The sequence below is a fragment of the Betta splendens genome, chromosome 3 (assembly GCF_900634795.4).
Source record: "Betta splendens chromosome 3, fBetSpl5.4, whole genome shotgun sequence".
Lineage (NCBI taxonomy): Eukaryota > Metazoa > Chordata > Actinopteri > Anabantiformes > Osphronemidae > Betta > Betta splendens.
Window position 1 is genome coordinate 852973 of NC_040883.2, and position 20738 is coordinate 873710.

The window sequence follows — 20738 nt, forward strand, 5'->3', positions numbered from 1 at the left end:
TTACTTCCTGACCAGTTTCTCCAGTCGCCTCCTGACCAGTTTCTCCAGTTACTTCCTGACCAGCTTCTCCAGTTACTTCCTGACCAGTTTCTCCAGTTACTTCCTGACCAGCTTCTCCAGTTACTTCCTGACCAGCTTCTCCAGTTACTTCCTGACCAGCTTCTCCAGTCGCCCTGACCAGTTTCTCCAGTTACTTCCTGACCAGTTTCTCCAGTTACTTCCTGACCAGCTTCTCCAGTCGCCTCCTGACCAGTTTCTCCAGTTACTTCCTGACCAGTTTCTCCAGTTACTTCCTGACCAGCTTCTCCAGTCGCCTCCTGACCAGTTTCTCCAGTTACTTCCTGACCAGTTTCTCCAGTTACTTCCTGACCAGCTTCTCCAGTTACTTCCTGACCAGTTTCTCCAGTTACTTCCTGACCAGTTTCTCCAGTTGCCTCCTGACCAGTTTCTCCAGTTACTTCCTGACCAGTTTCTCCAGTTACTTCCTGACCAGCTTCTCCAGTCGCCTCCTGACCAGTTTCTCCAGTTACTTCCTGACCAGCTTCTCCAGTCGCCTCCTGACCAGCTTCTCCAGTTACTTCCTTACCAGTTTCTCCAGTTACTTCCTGACCAGTTTCTCCAGTTACTTCCTGACCAGCTTCTCCAGTCGCCTCCTGACCAGCTTCTTCAGTTACTTCCTGACCAGTTTCTGCAGTTACTTCCTGACCAGCTTCTCCAGTCGCCTCCTGACCAGTTTCTCCAGTTACTTCCTGACCAGTTTCTCCAGTTACTTCCTGACCAGTTTCTCCAGTCGCCTCCTGACCAGTTTCTCCAGTTACTTCCTGACCAGTTTCTCCAGTTACTTCCTGACCAGCTTCTCCAGTCGCCTCCTGACCAGTTTCTCCAGTTACTTCCTGACCAGTTTCTCCAGTTACTTCCTGACCAGTTTCTCCAGTTACTTCCTGACCAGCTTCTCCAGTTACTTCCTGACCAGCTTCTCCAGTCGCCTCCTGACCAGTTTCTCCAGTTACTTCCTGACCAGCTTCTCCAGTTACTTCCTGACCAGCTTCTCCAGTTACTTCCTGACCAGCTTCTCCAGTCGCCTCCTGACCAGTTTCTCCAGTTACTTCCTGACCAGTTTCTCCAGTTACTTCCTGACCAGCTTCTCCAGTCGCCTCCTGACCAGTTTCTCCAGTTACTTCCTGACCAGTTTCTCCAGTTACTTCCTGACCAGCTTCCCCAGTTACTTCCTGACCAGTTTCTCCAGTTACTTCCTGACCAGTTTCTCCAGTTGCCTCCTGACCAGTTTCTCCAGTTACTTCCTGACCAGTTTCTCCAGTTACTTCCTGACCAGCTTCTCCAGTCGCCTCCTGACCAGTTTCTCCAGTTACTTCCTGACCAGCTTCTCCAGTTACTTCCTGACCAGCTTCTCCAGTTACTTCCTGACCAGTTTCTCCAGTCGCCTCCTGACCAGCTTCTCCAGTTACTTCCTGACCAGTTTCTCCAGTCGCCTCCTGTCTGCTGAGATGCTGCTGCACCAGCAGACCACTCCATAAAAGAGTGGTCTGCAGAGTCATAGAAGGTCTTTAGGGGTGGTCCCTGGACTCCAAAAGACCTCAGTCTCCTTAACACACTTGTTTATGCAGTGCTTCTGTGTTGTGGGACCAGTCCAGTTTATTGTTGAGGTGAACACCCAAGTACTTGTAAGAGTCCACTTTCTCAATGTCCCTTCCCTGGACGGTCAGCGGTGTTAGTGCAGTTAGTAAGACAGACCATGCGCCGCACACTCCTCCAGGGTTCTAACTGAGACTGGATCTTTGTCACACAGGAGGAGACTGACCATTCAGGACGCTCTTAACCACCCCTGGATCAAGGTAAAATGGAAAAACACATTCATTTTCAGACGTTGGCGCTGAATCGAGCCATCAGTGCTATACTGTTTACACTGACGCTTCACTCCCCTTCATTCAGTCCAATGAACACAAGGATGAAGGTAAAACCCAAGAGCCACAAAAGCGTGAGAAGCGGCAGCTGAAGACCAAGCGCCTGAGGGAGTACACCATCAAGTCCCACTCCAGCATGCCGCCCAACCACACCTACGCCGACTTCGAGCGCTTCGCTCAGGTGGTGGAGGACATCGAGCAGATGGAGGCCTCCTTCCTCAGCCTGGCGGCGGCTCACGACTCTCTGCAGCAGGACCTCGACGCCGTGGTGTCCGCGTACAACGAGAAGGAGGCCCGGTGCCGGGAGGAGAGCGAGGGCGTGCGCCACGAGCTCTCGCAGATTCGCTACGACTTCCGCAAGGTGGAGGCTCTGAAGCGCAGCCTGCAGGACGACGTGCAGGCCCTGAGCGGCCGCCTGAGCGCCGCCGCCCAGCGCTACCGCCAGCGGCAGAGCCTCCTGGACGCGCTGCAGGCCGAGCTGGGCCGGGAGCTGCGGTGGGTGCAGGAGGCCGTGGCGGCGCTGCCCGCGGGCGGCGGCGGCGGAGGCGGAGGCTTCTCCACCTGCAGCTTCTCCACCGTCTTCAACCACGACGTCAACGAGGCGCTGAAGGAGCTGCTGAGCCGCTCGCGTGGAGGAGAGCTGGTGTCTGGGATCAACCTGGACCTCACTGAGGCCGGGCAGCAAAGATGAGTGTGTCTGTAAGCGCCGGGAGAAATAAATGTGGGAGCTGAGACCTCCTCCTCCTCCTCGTGTATCAGCGTAGTGTCTGCACCGACCAACATCTGCTCTGTGTGTGACGGGAAGCTGCCACAGGCACACAATCACATACGTGTTCATAACTACCAGCACAGACGGGCAGTTTCATCCAGTGATCACAGTCCACGACGCCATCGACCAGCAGCTACTTGATAAACGAGCAGCAGCGTGTTTGTGTTTTTAGCACAACGATACTGAAAATGTGCTCAAGTTTATTAGTAGCCTTGAGGACGATGGCTGAATTAATATCATCTATAAAATATGAAACACAACCGATTCGTGCAGAGAACACAGCTAAGACACTATGATCTGCTATGGTGCGCACATTTCCAAAAGATTTGTTGTTTCTCAAATGTAGTAAAAGACAAGCAGGCAGACAGACAGGCATTTAGACAGACAGACAGACAGGCAGGCAGACAGGCATGTAAACAGGCAGCCATTTAGACAAGCAGGCAGACAGACAGGCAGGCATGTAGACAGACAGGCAGGCATGTAGACAGGCAGGCATTTAGACAAGCAGGCAGACAGACAGGCATATAGACAGACGGACAGGCAGACAGGCATGTAGACGGACAGGCAGACAGGCATGTAGACAGACAGGCATGTAGACAGACAGACAGGCAGGCATGTAGACAGGCAGGCATGTAGACAGACAGGCAGACAGACAGGCAGACAGACAGACAGGCAGGCAGGCATGTAGACAGACAGGCAGACAGGCATGTAGACAGACAGACAGGCAGGCATGTAGACAGAAAGACAGGCATGTGGACAGGCAGGCATTTAGACAAGCAGGCAGACAGACAGGCATGTAGACAGGCGGACAGGCAGACAGGCATGTAGACGGACAGGCAGACAGGCATGTGGACAGACAGACAGGCAGGCATGTAGACAGACAGACAGGCATGTAGACAGACAGACAGACAGACAGGCATGTAGACAGACAGACAGACAGACAGGCATGTAGACAGGCAGGCATGTAGACAGACAGGCAGACAGGCATGTAGACAGACAGGCAGGCATGTAGACAGACAGACAGGCATGTGGACAGGCAGGCATTTAGACAAGCAGGCAGACAGACAGGCAGACAGGCATGTAGACAGACAGGCAGACAGGCATGTAGACAGACAGGCAGGCATGTAGACAGACAGACAGGCATGTGGACAGGCAGGCATTTAGACAAGCAGGCAGACAGACAGGCATGTAGACAGGCGGACAGGCAGACAGGCATGTAGACGGACAGGCAGACAGGCATGTAGACAGACAGACAGGCAGGCATGTAGACAGACAGACAGACAGACAGGCATGTAGACAGACAGACAGGCAGGCATGTAGACAGACAGGCAGGCATGTAGACAGACAGACAGGCAGGCATGTAAACAGACAGGCAGGCATGTAAACAGACAGACAGACAGACAGGCAGGCAGGCAGGCAGGCAGGCAGACAGACAGCCATGTAGACAGAGAGTGTACGTATCAGTGGAGCGATGGACGGTCGGGACAGTGGTCAGGTGCACAAAGCGACAGAGGAGCGCACAAAAACTGTGGGCGCGCTTGTTTTGTATGTCGGCATACAAAACCACTTTGAGGCACGGGCGGTGACGTCTACGCGACAAAAGAGGCAGCAGATATAAGGATGTGACGCCCATTTCTACTGTTGAGTAAGTGAAGAGGAATTTTATTTTTCTAGGATATTTGCGACAGGCTCAGATACTCAGACACCACTAACAACCACCGTGGTTTCATGGACTTATCGTCAAAGGCTGGCGTTCGTTTAGTTTTGCATTCACGTGTTCCGGGTTTGTTCTCAGAGCATCCAAACAATGCAACGTCACGACACCCAGCGTCCACCGCTGTCTGCTCGCCGGTCCCGTGGATCCGCTCGGTACCGTCGGTGCGTGCGAGGCGCTAAAGCCACGCCCATCGGCAGAGCGGCGCGGTGCCGGTGTAGTGTGCGGAGTGCTCCCAGGGCAGGAGACGGGCCCAGCGTCACGGGCTGGGCTGGGCTGGGCTGGGGTTCGGTGAGGGTAGGGACAGAGCGCACTGCTCTCCGGACCCACTGCAGCCGAAGCTACGGGAGCGGCGGCGGGAGGCATGGAAATGCATGCATGTCTCCTTTCACAGCAGCGTGAGGAAAGCGCAGGATACTGACGAAGTGTTTGCTCACTAGAATTCTTGTGTAAGCACCTCGCCGCCACGAGGAGGCCGCTGACAGTTAAGCTAGCTGCTGGTAAGCGAGCCTTTAGTGGCGCTAACGTCAGGAAAGTGTAGCTAGCAAGCTAACGTGCTGGCTACGGGGCAGTGCAGAGATAAGGGGGCTTAATAGTGGTCCAAATAGCTGGCAGTGAATGCGGTTGGCCATTTTGGACGGTTGTGCATGCTAGTTTGACTACGCAACTTAATTATTACATTGTGTCATGCCTTCACATCAGGGTGCCGAGACATTTAATGTTTTCTGCGTTGTTTACGTTAGCTAACGTTAGCGGACTCTCCCTGTCAGTCAGCTAACGTTAGCTAACGTAAACACTTCTTTAATCATGCTCTGGAGCACACTGTGCCGTCTACGCTAGTTAGCTTGTGGAGGTGCCAGGCCAGTGCTCACTGTTCCCGTGCAAGGTCATGTCTCAACCGTCGCCCAGTCTCCTGCAGCGCTGTCAGGGATTTGTGAAACGTCTGGCGATTAACATGTTTGATGAGAAACCAGCCCAGATGTGCCGCAGTCCCGCCTGGCGTCCTGCTGGTGGGCTGCAGTGTGTATGTACGTTAGTGGAACCTCATCGGCGTGGCTGTCAACCAACACAGTGAAGGTGTGTCCAGGAACGACACTGCTGCAGCCAGAGGAAGGCAGCGTGTCACAGCATCGGTTTGTGTCGGACGGAGTGAGGTAGAGGTTATTCAGACCACAGCTGAGGCACGGTCTGACTCAGAGCCCCAGTAAATGACAGCTGCCTTAGTAGTCACGCCTTTAATACAATGTCTGCTGTGATCAGGATGAATAAATGTGCTTCGGTCTGTTCATAGATCGACATAATCCTTCAGTTCACGTCAAGGCAGCAGATGTTGCTCAAGTCTCATGTCTGATCTCAGGATATGACCGTTGTGAATGGAGGGATTGTCCTCACCAGACCTTGTTTTGGTAGTGTTGCCGTATCGTTTCTGTGCTTTGGCCGTTTCTGTGGCTGGTATAGGATTTTCAAAAAACCTTAGTAGCTTCTGAGCCTGAATGCAGTGTATAGTGACATAGTGATATACACAAAGGCTGCACAGACTAATGCTTCCTCAGTCTGTTTGTTAATTGATCCATACTTCATCCACATGAACAGTGGTTTACTCCACAAACAGTTCAAGCTCTCTGAATGAGGTTTTACTTCAGCAGCAACACACTAGGCTTCACCTGTTCATTCATTTCATTTGCTCCTGATTTTAACTTATGCTTATGTTTTATAAACTACACAGGGATTTGTCTCATTTATGTTGGATGTCCTGGCTGTTGCATCAAAAGCGCTTGCATCCTTACAACCCCATTTAGTTCCAGGGTCCGCTAGTTCTGCAAAAGTCCAGAAAGTGCATTATTGTTGCTGTTGAATAGTCTGAAGCTCTCTCTGTTTTCTCATAAGATCACACAAGGCAGTACTGGATGGTAGAATATTTATTGTAAATAGCAAGCTTGTTTTTCACTTTGTGCCACATCATGCCATAACCATTAAATATGGAACTGATTTTATCCAGCTTGCGCATTTGAGGAAATTGTAAATGTTGACAGATTAGCATGCTGACAAATATGTGTTTTCAGCACTGATGGCTCCAGAGTGACGTGCCATGGCTTTAATGATCCCTCCAGTGAAGCTCAAGTGGCTGGAGCACCTAAACAGCTCATGGATCACGGAGGACAGCGAGTCAATTGCTACACGGGATGGAGTTTCCGTGCTTTACTCAAAGCTTCTGGCCAACAAGGAGGCTGTGCTGTTGCCCCAGCAGGTCCTATGTCTAAAAGGACCCCAGCTTCCAGACTTTGAGCGTGAATCCCTCTCCAGCGATGAGCAGGAGCACTACCTTGATGCACTACTCGGCAGCCAGTTGGCCTTGGCCAAGATGGTCTGCTCTGACTCTCCCTTTGCTGCTGCCCTGCGCAAACGTGTGCTGGTGCTCCAGCGCATCTTCTACGCTCTTTCCAACAAGTACCATGACAAAGGAAAGGTCAAGCAGCAGCAGCACTCTCCAGAGAACAACTCTGGCTCAGCTGATCTGCATTCTGTCAGCGAGCGAGCACGCTCCAGCACTGATGCTCTCATTGAGATGGGTGTTCGCACAGGCCTCAGCCTTCTCTTTGCTCTGCTGCGCCAGAGCTGGATGATGCCTCCTCCACCCAACTCGGTCGGAGTTCCTGGAGGCAACATAAACTTGTGTAATGATGTAATTCACACAGCCATTGATGTTGTTAGCTCCCTGCCACCACTGTCTTTGGCGAACGAGAGCAAGATCCCACCAATGGGCTTGGACTGCCTTGCACAGGTCACTACTTTTCTAAAGGGGATTACTATGCCAAATTCTGGGGCGGATATTTTAGGAAGGCGGCTCGCCTCAGAGCTACTGCTAGGACTGGCTTCTCAGAGGGGTTCCCTACGCTACTTACTAGAGTGGATTGAGATGGCCTTGGCAGCATCCGCTCTTGTCAGTGCTATGGAGAAGAATAAGGTGCTGCAGAGTCAAGAGGGCCTCATCGGATATGACTGTTTCATGAACATTCTCATGCAGATGAGACGTTCTTTGGTAAGTAATGCTCATTTGGTTACAGATGATGAGTAAATAATGATCGTCTTACTACTAAGTGGTACATGAAGTAATTTCCACAAAATAGAAAAAAAAACTCAGTTTGACTGCTCTAACATGTTAATGATAATGAATGCCTGCATGGTCTAATGTAGATGGCTGTTTCATTTTCTCAGGGCTCCTCAGCAGATCGCAGCCAGTGGCGGGAGCCCACACGAACATCTGAGGGCCTGTGCTCACTATATGAAGCAGCGCTCTGTCTCTTTGAAGAAGTAAGACTTTCATTGGGTGCTCTATTCTATGGAAATCTATATGATTTAATATTGCACAATTTATTGATTTGTATGGCTATCAAAGCTGGGTGGCTGATGCTTTGTTGACCCACCCTAGTAAAAGTCCTCCTTTCTGTCATGTCTAAAGGGGTTCTTCATGTTATGATCTTTTATGTTTTCCTCCAGGTATGTCGAATGGCGTCCGACTATTCCCGCACCTGTGTGAGTCCAGACAGCATACAGACCGGCGAGGCACCTGTGGTGTCTGAAACATGTGAGGTGTATGTGTGGGGCAGTAATAGCAGCCACCAGCTAGTAGAAGGCACACAGGAGAAGATCCTGCAGCCTAAGCTGGCTGCCAGCTTCTCTGATGCACAAACAGTAAGAGCAAAAGAGCTGATGTTAATGTTTTCATGATTAATCATAAAGCAAAATGATGTAATTATATTAGAAGATTAAATACTAAGCTATAATTTGATTTTACCTAATGTTATTGTAACTGCACGCCTGTAATTGTAATTTGTAATTTAGACAAGCTTTTGGTAAACTCATGATGTTGTGTAACATCACACCGTGTCACCCACTTATTCACTTACCCGCCTGAATGGCAGTGCAGGAGAATGCTGAGTCAGCCTTCCATCTTCTGTGTGCAAAGATAACAAAGCTGGCCCTCTTTTCTCTGTAGATTGAGGCTGGCCAGTACTGCACTTTTGTGATCTCTTCAGATGGCTCTGTACGAGCCTGTGGAAAGGGAAGCTATGGCCGCTTAGGCCTTGGGGACTCCAACAACCAATCCACGCTTAAGAAGCTGACCTTTGAACCCCACCGTGCCATCAAAAAGGTGTCATCATCCAAGGGCTCAGATGGCCACACTCTGGCTTTTACTACAGAGGGTGAGGTGTTCAGCTGGGGTGACGGTGATTATGGCAAACTGGGTCACGGGAACAGCTCAACACAGAAATACCCTAAACTTATCCAGGGGCCACTGCAGGGGAAGGTAGGGTTTCACCCAGCATTGAGAGAGTTCGCCTTTACACAACATATGTTTTTAATGTATAGTGATTTACAGCCGCTAATTAATTAAGTTTTTCTCTGTGAATATATGCACTAGAAGTAAAGGACTGCACTGGTTGCCTGAGTAACTGCTCAGAGGTATGATTTGTCATCGTTGTATTCCAGGTGGTGGTGTGTGTGTCTGCCGGCTACAGACACAGTGCTGCAGTCAGTGAGGATGGAGAGCTGTACACATGGGGTGAAGGAGATTTTGGAAGATTGGGTGAGTCTCTAGGCATTGGTGTTTGCTTGTTACCCTGACGCTCTAGTACAAGAGATCAGGTTAGCCTCACACAGAGGAATTCATCTGGCTATTCACGTCAATCCCCATGTCCACCCTACTTCACTCTTCAATCACCATCCGCACACCAGACACTAATTAGTCAACATGGGAAGCTTCCCTCTTGTTTGTAATAGTTATTGTGGTTGCTGGAACCATTTTTGGTGATAAGTTTACTTTTACCACACAGGATTTCTGGGCCTAGATAAAGAGACTTCATGCGTGTCTTGCTTAGTCACACACAATCTACTATTGCATCAACGAGGAGAAATACACTACAAGCTCATAATTAAATACTTATTCAAATAAAATTAAGGAAAGGACGTTGCTTTTTCTATAAAATATATCAAAATCCCAATATTATCCATTTCCATTCTAATACCCCCCTCTCGTCAACTACTAATCGGCACCGTCGCCTCAGAGTGAGAAGGTCCCGGGTTCGATTCCTGGAGGCGGCCTGTGTTCCTTTCTGTGTGGACCAAACCTAAACTCCATTAGACAGCTTGCTCAGCATCCACAAACCAATGACAGCGCAGCGTGTACACAGCAGACATCAGCTAAGCTTTAACTCACTTGCGTTAAAGCTCTTTATCAATTTTAATTTGTGTACTTCCTGATTCCACTGGTCCTTTCCTTCTTTAAAGTTTAACTAATGTTCACAGAACTTGGCTCTGTAACACTAAGCTACATCTCACCCTGAGTGTGCACCTCTACTCAGAGCATCAGTCAGATTACTCTGTGTCATATCATGTAGCCTCATGCACCCTCGCTGAGTTTTGTTCTGAGTCGAATCCGATTCTCCCAAAGCTGTACAGAGTGTATATGTTCACTCACACCTTGCAGTTGTGTGGCCTTTCATAATAATTCCTGTGTTTGGATTCTTTAAACACCAGGTGCTGCTGGTGTGTGTTTCTTGTTAAGTCTTCTAAATATGTAGTTCGATTGAGTCATTTGTGTTAAAATGCTGACTTTCTCATTGTTTTGTAATTCAGGGCATGGTGACAGCAACAGTCGAAACATTCCCACCCTGGTTAAAGACATCAGCAATGTGGGAGAGGTGTCATGTGGCAGCTCTCATACTATTGCACTGTCAAAGGATGGACGCACTGTATGGTCCTTTGGAGGAGGGGACAATGGTACGCAGCCCTTTCTAGAACAAGACTGACTTTACTGTCGAACATCTGATCTGTTGTATATCACAGCTAACTATCTGTTTTCAATATGCACCTTATTTGAGTGTTATCTTGGCAGTTTGGCATTTGCCCTGACTTTATAGTATATGTACACATTTAGAAACCAGATTTTTTATTTCTTAAAGGTGTTTCAAATAGTTAAGGTGCGACAATATCATATATTCATGCATGACTTTGCTCTATCCTGCAGGAAAACTGGGTCATGGTGATACTAATCGAGTCTACAAACCCAAAGTAGTGGAAGCCCTTCAAGCAATGTTCATCAGAAAAGTCTGTGCAGGAAGCCAGTCGTCTCTCGCCTTAACCTCCACTGGACAGGTAGGAAAACATTAAAAATGCTTTAGTGAGTGAGTACACTTTGTCCATTTTTCTATGAAATGACTTTATGGACACCATGACCAGATCGTGGTTTAGATGGGGTTTAAGGTCTCAGAATTGGTTTTCTCATCAAATCTGCATTTGCTTGCAGGAAGAAGGATTATGTGAATGTCAAAAGTCCTCTGCTAATGTAAATTCCTGTGCCTTGCTTTTAGGTATATGCCTGGGGCTGTGGAGCTTGTCTGGGGTGTGGTTCATCTGAGGCTACAGCACTCAGGCCCAAACTCATTGAGGAGCTGGCTACCACCAGGGTGGTAGACATCTCTATAGGGGACAGCCATTGTCTGGCCTTATCACACGGTAGTTATGTCGTCATTTGAAATTGTTTTTCTTCTTTCACTTCTCTGGCTCTCTGTCTCTCCCTGGTCGTGCTTCACGGATGGGCGCTCAGTGTGGGCGCTAAGTTTACTTCACACTTCACGTTTACTTATTTTTGAGACTATTTTGTGTTTGAACATGTTGTTGAACATATATTGTTCTACATGCCATTTTGTTAATGGCTCACATTTTTTCTGCATGAATGGATTTAGAAAATGTAGTCCCTTCAACTTTCTGTATTTGAAAATTCAGCCTCATTCATATTCATTACATCACTATCTGTGCTACTTTTTCTCTGGTTAACTACCATCTAGACAATGAAGTATATGCATGGGGCAACAACTCAATGGGCCAGTGTGGTCAGGGAAATTCAACAGGTCCTATCACCAAACCCAAGAAGGTGGTTGGCCTGGATGGAGTTGCTATTCAGCAGATCTCAGCTGGGACTTCTCATAGCCTGGCCTGGACAGCCCTGCCCAGAGACAGGTCAGTTATGAGACCAGTGAATGCTCAGGCTGTGGTTTAAAATGGCCATAACCTGATTTTTACAAACGGATCCCCACAGGTCAGAGAGGGCGAATGCAAGGACTCATTTCACAATACGCCTGATGTTACAAAACACAGGTCAAAGTGCAGCAGCTGCACACGAGACGCACAGCAGCGTTGAGGCTAGGTGCTTCCCTCTGCATCTGTTCTGACCTACGGTCCTGACAGGTGCATGCTTTCAGAGAAAAACAGGATGAATGAATGTTTTAGAAATAAGAATTCTGTGTTACACATGCAACCTGTAGTGATAGAAATGTATTTCAAAGAACTTGAAGGAACAGTTTCATACAGTTTTACGCTACGCACTACTGAGCCTCCATGTTCCAGAGCACCGTTTAATTATTACTTGTTGCTGTTCAGACAAGTGGTCGCTTGGCACAGGCCGTACTGCGTTGACCTTGAAGAAAGCACCTTCTCCCACTTGCGCTCCTTCCTTGAGCATTACTGTGATGGGATCAACAGTGAGGTTCCTCCCCTTCCCTTCCCGTCATCCAGGTGAGCACATTTACATTTACTGTGGTCTGTCTCTGGCACTTCATTTAATAGATTCATATGCTAATAGATCCTCCTCCTTAATATTGTTTTGTCTTTACAGGGAGCATCATAACTTCCTTAAGTTGTGCCTTCGGCTTTTGTCCAATCATCTCGCCTTGGCCCTGGCGGGAGGCGTAGCCACCAGTATCTTGGGTCGACAGGCCAGACCCTTGAGAAACCTGCTCTTCAGACTGATGGACTCATCTGTACCAGATGAGATTCAGGAGGTAGGATAATAAGTGTTAAAAGAGGTGATGCTTAAGTTGTTTGTCTAAAACACAAAAGACTCCAAGGGGTAACTGACACTTTGACAGTCTTTTCTTGTCAACTGGCTCTAGAACTGCAAACAGTGAAAATATGTGGGTGGGTGTTTGTCCCATTAGGCAGTGATTGAGACTTTGTCTGTGGGTGCAACCATGCTGCTTCCTCCACTGAGAGAAAGGATGGAGCTGCTTCACTCATTGCTGCCTCAGGGCCCTGACAGATGGGAGAGTCTCTCCAAAGGACAGGTACCTGAGCCTCATAATACACAGAGCTGACCTGCTGATGAGGTACAATGTGCAGCTCTGGGCATTCTTGTCTATAATTTGTGTCAGTCATGCAGGAACACTATGAGCTATAAAAAAATGTTATAGTCAGATATTCAGGGCAGTTGATGAGCCAGTACTGTAAGAGCAGTGTTGTGTTCCTCGGTTTGGATTGTGTATGTCTGTGCCACAGAGGATGCAACTGGACATAATCCTGACCAGCCTTCAGGACCACACCCATGTGGCCTCACTCCTTGGTTATAGCTCTCCTGCTGATGGTCCTGAGGTACTCGCCTCTGGTCTGGGCTTCACAACATCCCCAGATCCAGCATATAGTGCCACAGCAGGACACCCTGATACGCACCTGGCTGAGATCCTCATGAAGATGCTGCTCAGAAACCTGGGCTTTTATACTGTAAGTACAGATCATAGCCATTGTTTGGTGAACAAAGAGTTTACGCTCAGTGATTTTTAGAATATACAGTAACAAACAATAACGATTTATTTCGAAACAAAGACAAAGGGCTTCACTACTAAAAGAAGGTGATCATCAGCAAAGTCGACATGTATGGTACCGCTGTTACACCTGGGTACCTCGTTTTCTTTGCTGCTCTCAGTATTCAAGTGCTGGAAGCAGAACATTAGTCATTTATGTAATCTTTTGTTATTATCACCTGCTACTTTCTTTTCTTGTCAAAGCGCTGACTTGTTCCTGTACCTGCTGTTGGATTCACACTCGTAGGCACGCAGGCTGCTAGTGTGATATGCAGGCCTGAGTAATGATTGCACTGCAAGGCAATGCCTTCGAGACCTCTTTTGGATTCTCTTTTCACTTTTCTGCCTTTCTCACTTTTAGAACTTTAAGAAAAACCAAAAAAAAAATATTGAACATGCATGTTTTTTGTGTCTGTGTTGTACAGGATCAGGCTTTTGGTGAGCTGGAGAAAAACAGTGATAAGCTGCAGCAGGGCACTTCCTCCTCTGATAGCAGCCAACCAGCTCATCTGCACCAACTCCTCTGCTCTCTGCAGAAGCAACTGTTGTCTTACTGCCACATTAACGCTGTAACAGAGGTACTGACACTCAGTCACAGTCCTACAGATTAGGCATCTTTAGGTCAAGAGGTCAACAACCTGATAGTAGTAACTCTGATACGTAATTTTTAAAAACATTATTTCTTTCCTGCAGAACTCCAGTAGTGTGGCTTTACTCCACAAGCATCTGCAGCTCCTGCTGCCTCATGCCACAGATATCTACTCTCGTTCAGCCACTTTGATAAAAGAAAGCTCTTGGAATGGCAGCATACAAGAAAAACTACAAGGTGAAAATGCATTATGCAGAAAGCACAAATGCCTGATTGCATCTCTTAGGTTCAGTTTATTGTATATATGGCTTTTCAATAAGATTTCCCTACTACTAAACAATTTTCTGTTTCCAGATGTGATCTACGTATCGGCAGCAGGGAGCATGCTGTGTCAGATCATCAACTCTCTGCTGCTGCTCCCGGTGTCAGTGGCGAGGCCTGTACTGAGCCACCTGCTGGACCTCCTTCCTCCTCTGGACCGCCTTAACAGACTGCTGCCTGCCGCCACCCCTTTGGAGGACCAGGAGCTGCAGTGGCCTCTTCACGGTGAGCATGAAATGGGTTAAGATGCCATGTACTGCACTACCAGCCCAGTTCAACTTCATCTCTTTGTGTGGTTATGACAACATTTTAACAATGATTATATGTAATGGATTTTAATTATTTACCATTTTCTTTTAACGTAATGGTCCCACTGAGGCTTTAAAGTCTGTCTGAACAATAATTGGGTGCAGTTCACAGAACATCCAGTTTGTAATTTTTGTTTCATATACTTTTATGGATAAAGTTGTAATAATGTATTCTGGTCTATTTTCCATTATATAGATCAAATGTTGTTGTGTTATTAAGTGTGTCCTCCTTTTAAGGCACGTCTGACTTTGCTGAGCCAGCCTCGGGGATGTCCTTGCCCCAGCCAGCGCTCTCCTGGGTGTGGCTTGTGGACCTGGAGCGGACAGTTGCCCTGCTTGTAGGCCGATGCCTTGGTGGGATGCTGCAGGGTGCTCCTACCTCTCTGGAGGAACAGGATACTGCCTACTGGCTCAAGACTCCCCTTTTCAGCAATGGGTTGGAAATGGACATCCCTCAGCTAGGTACAGTTTAGAAACATCACTGTTACTGCTGATGAAATGAAATGAAACTGCTGATACACATTACAAGGAATAATGTACACAGTTAAAGCCATAGCACCATCTGTTTAGTTTTTATATTCCAGACAGGCTTTTTGCCCAACTTTGTCACCAGAAGGTTATTTTCCAGAGTTCTCCTCTGTGTTTGGCACATTCTACTGTTTGTTCCCTGATTTATAGACATGAGGGTTTGTTTATTTCTTGTTGTTTCATGTTCTTCAGACACCTGCATAAGCTCATTGTTGGAGGCAGCACTGTCTGGTAATGAAGAACAAAAGCCTTTTGACTGCACGCTACGTCCTGACTTGATTGTATTGGTGGATTTGTCTTTGGGTTCCTCTAAAGAACCTGCCAACAGCATTTGGATCAACATGCAGGACTACGCCATCAGCAAGGGTCTGTCTTAGAACTAGACAAAAACTAGTAATATTGTTCTCATGGCTGGAAGAATTATCCTTGGAATGTACCTGACAGAGACCTGACGGTGTCTGGTTTTGTTGCAGACTGGGACAATGCGTCTCTCAGTAACGAGTCCCTGTTGGACACAGTCTCCCGGTTTGTGTTGGCAGCTTTACTGAAGCACACAGGGCTCCTGGGCCAGGCTTGTGGAGATGGCAGGTACTTCAACACCAGAAATATGATATCAGCGATGAGTTCTGTACTATGTGTATATGTATGACTTTACTGTTATGTTTTTATTTTCCAATTAGGTACCAGCCATCCAAATCGCTTGCTGAGGTTTATCGCAGTGTTTACAAGGTTAGAAATCGTCTGCTTGCCTGTAAAAATATAGATTTCATCCAGACCCGATCATCTTCACGTGAGAGGAGGGTGAGTGCACAACAGTTCACAGCGAAATGTTTTTACTGTATTTTACTTTACTTTTACTGTTTTTGTAGATTTCTTAAACTTCCCTCTAAGTGAATGTGTCACCTCTTTTTTTTTTCTGAAAACACTTTCATACATATTCGTGTTGTTTTTTTTGTTTTTACCTATAATTAGATTTCAGACAATCAGGATTCTCTGGACATGGACCCACAGGAGCACTCATTCACACGCACCATTGACGAGGAGGCAGAACTGGAAGAGAGAGCTGACCGAGAGAGAGAGCAGGGCCATCAGGAACAAGACGATGAAGAGGAGGATAGGGAGCATGAAGTAATGACGGCTGGAAGTAAGTTCATCTTCTGCCTGGGGTCATGCTTTGTACACTTTTGGTGTGCAGAAGAACAGAACTTTAGAACAGCTGGGAAACATTTATCATAGTAAGTGATGTATGAGGTTGGCAGGCGTTTCCCCGTTAAGCCTGAAGGTCACGGTGTTTTAGACTTTTTAATTTGTTGCATTATGCTAGATGTTTTTTTACAACTGAAATGACTGACATAGCAAAAATAGCTCTTTGTTGTCAGGGGAAACCCAACATAGTCACTTAGTGAACAAACCTGACAAAGTTAAGAAAAGCTCGTTATGCTAATTTGTTTGCGAGTTGAGTGAGAGCTGGGTCACAGACCGTCCATGCCGTCTAGTGGTTGTTCAACTCAGAACCTTGGCTTTGCAGTAGTTCTAAGCACTTAGTCAAGACTTAAATGTTCTACTGTTTATGGCTGGTGCTTGTCTTCTAACTCAGGATCTTTTGCATGCGTGCGTGTGTGTGCGCGTGTTGCACCACACAGAAATCTTTCAATGTTTCCTCTCAGCGCGGGAAGTAGCCCGCAGTCGCGACAGGGAGCGGGCAAGCAGCAGCACAGGCCTGGGTTCTGCCTCTGTGTCCAGAAGTGGCGGAGGAGGTGGCGAGGACGACACTATATTGTCTCAGGAAGGAAGAAGGGGGAGTACGGGACTACCAGAGGGCCAGGACCTGTACACGGCAGCCTGCAACTCTGTGATCCACCGCTGTGCCCTCCTAGTGCTCGGAGTGAGCCCTGTGCTTGGTGAGCTGACCAAGCAGAACCAGGAGGAGGGCCAGGCCCAGTCCGCTACTGGGACACAGGAGTGTCTGAGCTTCATGACCAGGTCAGAGGGGAAGGAATACTGAAACAAAACTCCCAGGTGTTGGACAATACTCATACGGGACAATTCAGACACTCACAAGATTCCCACAGAATATCATTTATACCACAAAACATTCATTTTCATGTAAAATGTGCGTTATTGAGCTGTGGCGTTTAAAGAAGTGAACTGTGTTTGTGTGTAGAAGTGAGAGTCTGAGTGCAGAAAGCCGCTCAGTGCACAGCAGCCCGAGTTACAGACTGATGAAGTCCAGAAGCGAGTCAGACCTGTCACAGCCCGAGTCAGATGAAGAGGGCTACTCTCTGGTGAAGCAGACAGACACACACATACAACTTAAATGTGCATGCGAAGAGTTGACAGATGGTTTGACTCGTCTGTTTCTCTGATTTTTTTTCAGAGTGGAAGGAGGAACATGGACCTTGACCTGGCGTTCTCGCATAAAAAGAAAGGTAACGACTACTTGATGAAGTGTTGCGAGTCAGGATGATACAGGTTTGTCTGTGTCATTTTTCATATGTTACTCTTGTCTCTCTGTTTCCTGGTTCTTGTGTGTATAGTTTATTTGCTTCTTTTGGGGCACTTGAGCCCCAAGCACAACAGGAGCTCCAAACAAGTAAACGATGGCATGTTTCTTCCTCTTGTTAGCTTACACCGCCATGACTGTGTTGCCCCCATTCATTTCTCATAACGAGGGCCTTGTTTTGAGCTTTAAGTCTTCACATTGTACATTCTGGGGGGTACGATGCTAAACAGTGCAAAGAAATTAAGAACGTACAGATTTGCCCAACAACGCGTCATTAGTCACAGGATGCGTCATTTCTTGTGACGGATGTGTTTGTTACCGGAGGAGATTTCATGGAACGAGCGGTCGCACCTTTAAAGAAGTGATCAGCACTGATACTTTGAGTTCAGTGCATCCAGTTGTTTTATGATTATCATTCCACTTCTCAACTGCAGCTTTTTCCCTAGTGGGTACTGGAAGTCATTGTGCCCACTTTTATTGTCTTCATAATGGCTGGTGAAGGCTTCTGCCTGCATGAAGAGTCAGCATTTGACCATTTGATGAACTCCTCCAAAGTAATCAGGCGTCATTGCTCTGCTTAGCTTAAGTGTAAAAAAAGCCAGTCTTCCCCATCAGCATTATCTTGTGTGTGTGTGTGTGTGTGTGTGTATCTGAAAGGCTTCTCTCTCTCTCACCTCCATTTCTAGGAGGCTTGCTTCACAGTTCGCCAGACTCTCTGGCTGAGTCGTGGTTCAGGGCCAAACTAAGTCGTCAGAGGAGCTACAGCTCAGCACATTCCTACGATGAGTCGGACCTGGACCTGAGCCGCTCACTGGGCATCCATGCACTCATTGACAACATGGTCAGTTTTATTAGTGGTGATGTGGGCTTGGCTCCAGCCTTTAAGGAACCAGAAGAAAGTATGTCCACCAGCCCACAGGCCACTATCCTGGCTATGGAACAGCAGCAGAGCAGGGCAGAGGTGAGGGACTGTATGGCTTCACAGCAACGATCATTTGATTCATATATTTATACGTTATTTATATAACAGAATACAGCCCATTCTGTAAAATGTTGAATAGTAAACGATTATACTGAAAAAATAAGTTGAAGGTTTCGCATAAAATTGTCTATCACACAAAATCAGAGACAAACGGTGTGAAACCATTTGAGTATTTGTGTTTATGCTGTTGAATGTGTATCTCCAGCTGCGACTGGAGGCTCTGCACCAGATAGTGGTGTTGATCTCTAGTATGGAAGAGAAGGGCAGCCAACCTGGGAATGCAGAACGTTCCAGCAGTGCCTTCCAGTCCTCCTCCCTGCTCACCTCTGTCAGGTTGCAGTTCTTGGCTGGTTGTTTTGGCCTGGGCACCGTGGGCACGGCGGGGCTGAAGAGGGAGAGTGTGCAGCTTCATCACTACCAGGTGCAGTATGACGCTTCTCAATGAACACTGTGTGGTTGTAGTTGTCAGGTTGTTGAGTTCTGCGAATTCATAGATAGTTTTGTTTTCATTTGATGTCTTTTAGGATGGTATAAAAGCAGCTAAAAGGAGCCTCCAGCTGGAAATCCAGTCAGCAGTCCATAAGATCTACCAACAGCTGTCTGTCACACTGGACAGAGCACTGCAGGCAAACAAGCACCACATAGGTGATACAAACAGCTTCTGTAGACAAACTTAGCTAGCATTAGAGTCACTGACATTTCCAGTCAGCAGGTAAATGAGCACCTCTCATTTTGTACAAGCGACATGAACATGTTTATTAGGTCATGTTTTTTTTCTGTCTAATTTTTTTACTATCCCAGAAGCCCAGCAGCGCCTCCTGCTGGTGACAGTGTTTGCACTCAGTGTTCGTTACCAGCCAGTGGACGTGTCTCTGGCCATTTCCAGTGGGCTGCTCAATGTTCTCTCTCAGCTGTGTGGAACAGACACCATGTTGGGTCAACCCCTGCAGCTGCTACAAAAACCAGGAGTGTCCCAACTCAGCACAGCACTCAAGGTGGCTTCTACTCGCCTGCTGCAGATATTGGCTATAAGCACCGGGTAAGACAACGTAGTCCCCACAACATCAGAACCTTGTAAACCTATAACAACAAAAAAAAAATCAGATAGCATTAACCTGTGTTTCTTTGTGTCTTTATAGCACATATGCAGACAAACTAAGCCCCAAGGTGGTCCAGTCTCTGCTGGACCTACTCTGCAGTCAACTCAAGAACCTGTTGTCTCAGGCAGGAGTTAACCTTCTGTCTTCTGAAAAAGAGCTGGAGGACAACAAACACGAGGACAGTGCAGACACAGAAAAGAAAGATTTGAGAGGTGATGAAGAAATGTCATTTATTGGAAAGAATCCTACAGTCAGTTTTAATTAACCAAATGATGCAAACAAAAGCTTTGTTGCAAAGTATTAAGAGGTCTTGTTTCATAGCCACAGTAATTGCACACAACAACAGCTTTATGTACATGTACAGACTTGTTGGATATATTCATGAACATAAACATTAATTTTTCTTTTCCCTTTTATTTTGGATCTTGTGGATATTTTCAGCTTTGATTCGTAAACAGCACACTGCAGAGCTGCACCTTGGAGACTTCCTAGTCTTCCTCAGGAGAGTAGTGTCCTCCAAAGCCATCCAGTCTAAAATGGCCTCTCGCAAATGGACTGAAGTACTGCTCAATATCGCTGCACAGAAATGCTGCTCAGGTTAAACAAGCTTAGACTATGTAACGTGAAGTTACATACACAGATTTATGCTACTTTATTTTAATGAAACAGCTAAAATATTATTTGTTGGCTGTCTCTGATTGCTTCCAGGAGTCCCTCTAGTGAGAAATCTGAGAACTCGACTCTTGGCTCTTCATGTCCTAGAGGCTGTTTTACCTGCTTGTGAGGCTAATATGGAGGATGACCAGATCACACAGGTACACCTGTTACTTTGATGTGTGCTCTTTGTGGTAAAGTCTAAACCTCTGAGTTTGGGTCAGTAGTGTCAGTAGTGACGTGAGGATTTAATGGCTAAAATAAAATCGTAGATTCAGCTTTTGTTAAAACAAGCTGCTCAGAGTTGGTTAATTTAATTTGCTGTGTGCTAGGTTGTTGAGCGCCTGTTCTCCCTGCTTTCTGACTGCATGTGGGAAGCACCCATTGCTCAAGCGAAACACTCAATCCAGGTTAAAGAGAAGGTTCAAGAACTTAAACTACAGGTGTGTAACCGTTGGAGGCCTCTGGTTTGTCTATAATATCACAGACTATTTAAATGACTCATTGTGTCTTTATTCTCCAGGGAGATGCAGAGGAGGAGGATGAAAACCTCCCGGTTCAGGAAGTGTCATTTGATCCAGAAAAGACTCAGTGTTGTGTGGTGGAGAACGGCCAAGTGCTGACACATGGCAGTGGGGGTAAAGGCTACGGCCTCGCCTCAACTGGCATCTCCTCTGGATGTTACCAGTGGAAGGTGCAATAGTGTTTCCTA

The 20738-nt window shown here is 47.1% G+C and overlaps 2 protein-coding genes across 10 annotated transcripts in view; both read left to right on the forward strand.

The window, feature by feature from the left end:
* LOC114852582 (multiple epidermal growth factor-like domains protein 11) overlaps positions 1–2669 on the forward strand; it is a 47624-nt gene extending 44955 nt beyond the window's left edge. Inside the window, exons 11-12 of the mRNA XM_055507541.1 lie at positions 1747–1853; positions 1951–2669. Of these exons, the coding sequence (XP_055363516.1) occupies positions 1747–1853; positions 1951–2613 (770 nt within the window). The 3' untranslated portion in view covers positions 2614–2669. The remainder of the gene's footprint in view (positions 1–1746; positions 1854–1950) is intronic.
* Positions 2670–4609: 1940 nt separating this feature from the next.
* The window catches only part of herc1 (HECT and RLD domain containing E3 ubiquitin protein ligase family member 1), a 34602-nt gene continuing 18473 nt past the window's right edge, over positions 4610–20738 (forward strand). For 3 of the 9 annotated variants that reach the window (XM_029144375.3, XM_029144384.3, XM_029144380.3), the window contains exons 1-35: positions 4611–4905; positions 6469–7445; positions 7622–7717; positions 7904–8098; positions 8403–8714; positions 8897–8993; positions 10043–10186; positions 10434–10561; positions 10777–10921; positions 11254–11425; positions 11846–11980; positions 12081–12246; positions 12403–12528; positions 12740–12961; positions 13467–13619; positions 13735–13867; positions 13985–14176; positions 14497–14721; positions 14980–15153; positions 15261–15375; positions 15468–15588; positions 15760–15931; positions 16431–16770; positions 16952–17072; positions 17165–17216; positions 17325–17390; positions 17977–18251; positions 18478–18693; positions 18797–18917; positions 19074–19311; positions 19412–19584; positions 19814–19969; positions 20081–20187; positions 20359–20469; positions 20550–20720. In XM_029144375.3, the coding sequence (XP_029000208.1) occupies positions 6495–7445; positions 7622–7717; positions 7904–8098; positions 8403–8714; positions 8897–8993; positions 10043–10186; positions 10434–10561; positions 10777–10921; positions 11254–11425; positions 11846–11980; positions 12081–12246; positions 12403–12528; positions 12740–12961; positions 13467–13619; positions 13735–13867; positions 13985–14176; positions 14497–14721; positions 14980–15153; positions 15261–15375; positions 15468–15588; positions 15760–15931; positions 16431–16770; positions 16952–17072; positions 17165–17216; positions 17325–17390; positions 17977–18251; positions 18478–18693; positions 18797–18917; positions 19074–19311; positions 19412–19584; positions 19814–19969; positions 20081–20187; positions 20359–20469; positions 20550–20720 (6321 nt within the window). In that variant the 5' untranslated portion in view covers positions 4611–4905; positions 6469–6494. Of the gene's footprint in view, positions 4906–6468; positions 7446–7621; positions 7718–7903; positions 8099–8402; positions 8715–8896; positions 8994–10042; positions 10187–10433; positions 10562–10776; positions 10922–11253; positions 11426–11845; positions 11981–12080; positions 12247–12402; positions 12529–12739; positions 12962–13466; positions 13620–13734; positions 13868–13984; positions 14177–14496; positions 14722–14979; positions 15154–15260; positions 15376–15467; positions 15589–15759; positions 15932–16430; positions 16771–16951; positions 17073–17164; positions 17217–17324; positions 17391–17976; positions 18252–18477; positions 18694–18796; positions 18918–19073; positions 19312–19411; positions 19585–19813; positions 19970–20080; positions 20188–20358; positions 20470–20549; positions 20721–20738 lie in introns of all 9 variants that reach the window. The other 6 variants (XM_029144378.3, XM_029144379.3, XM_029144381.3 and 3 more) reach the window with 5 other exon arrangements.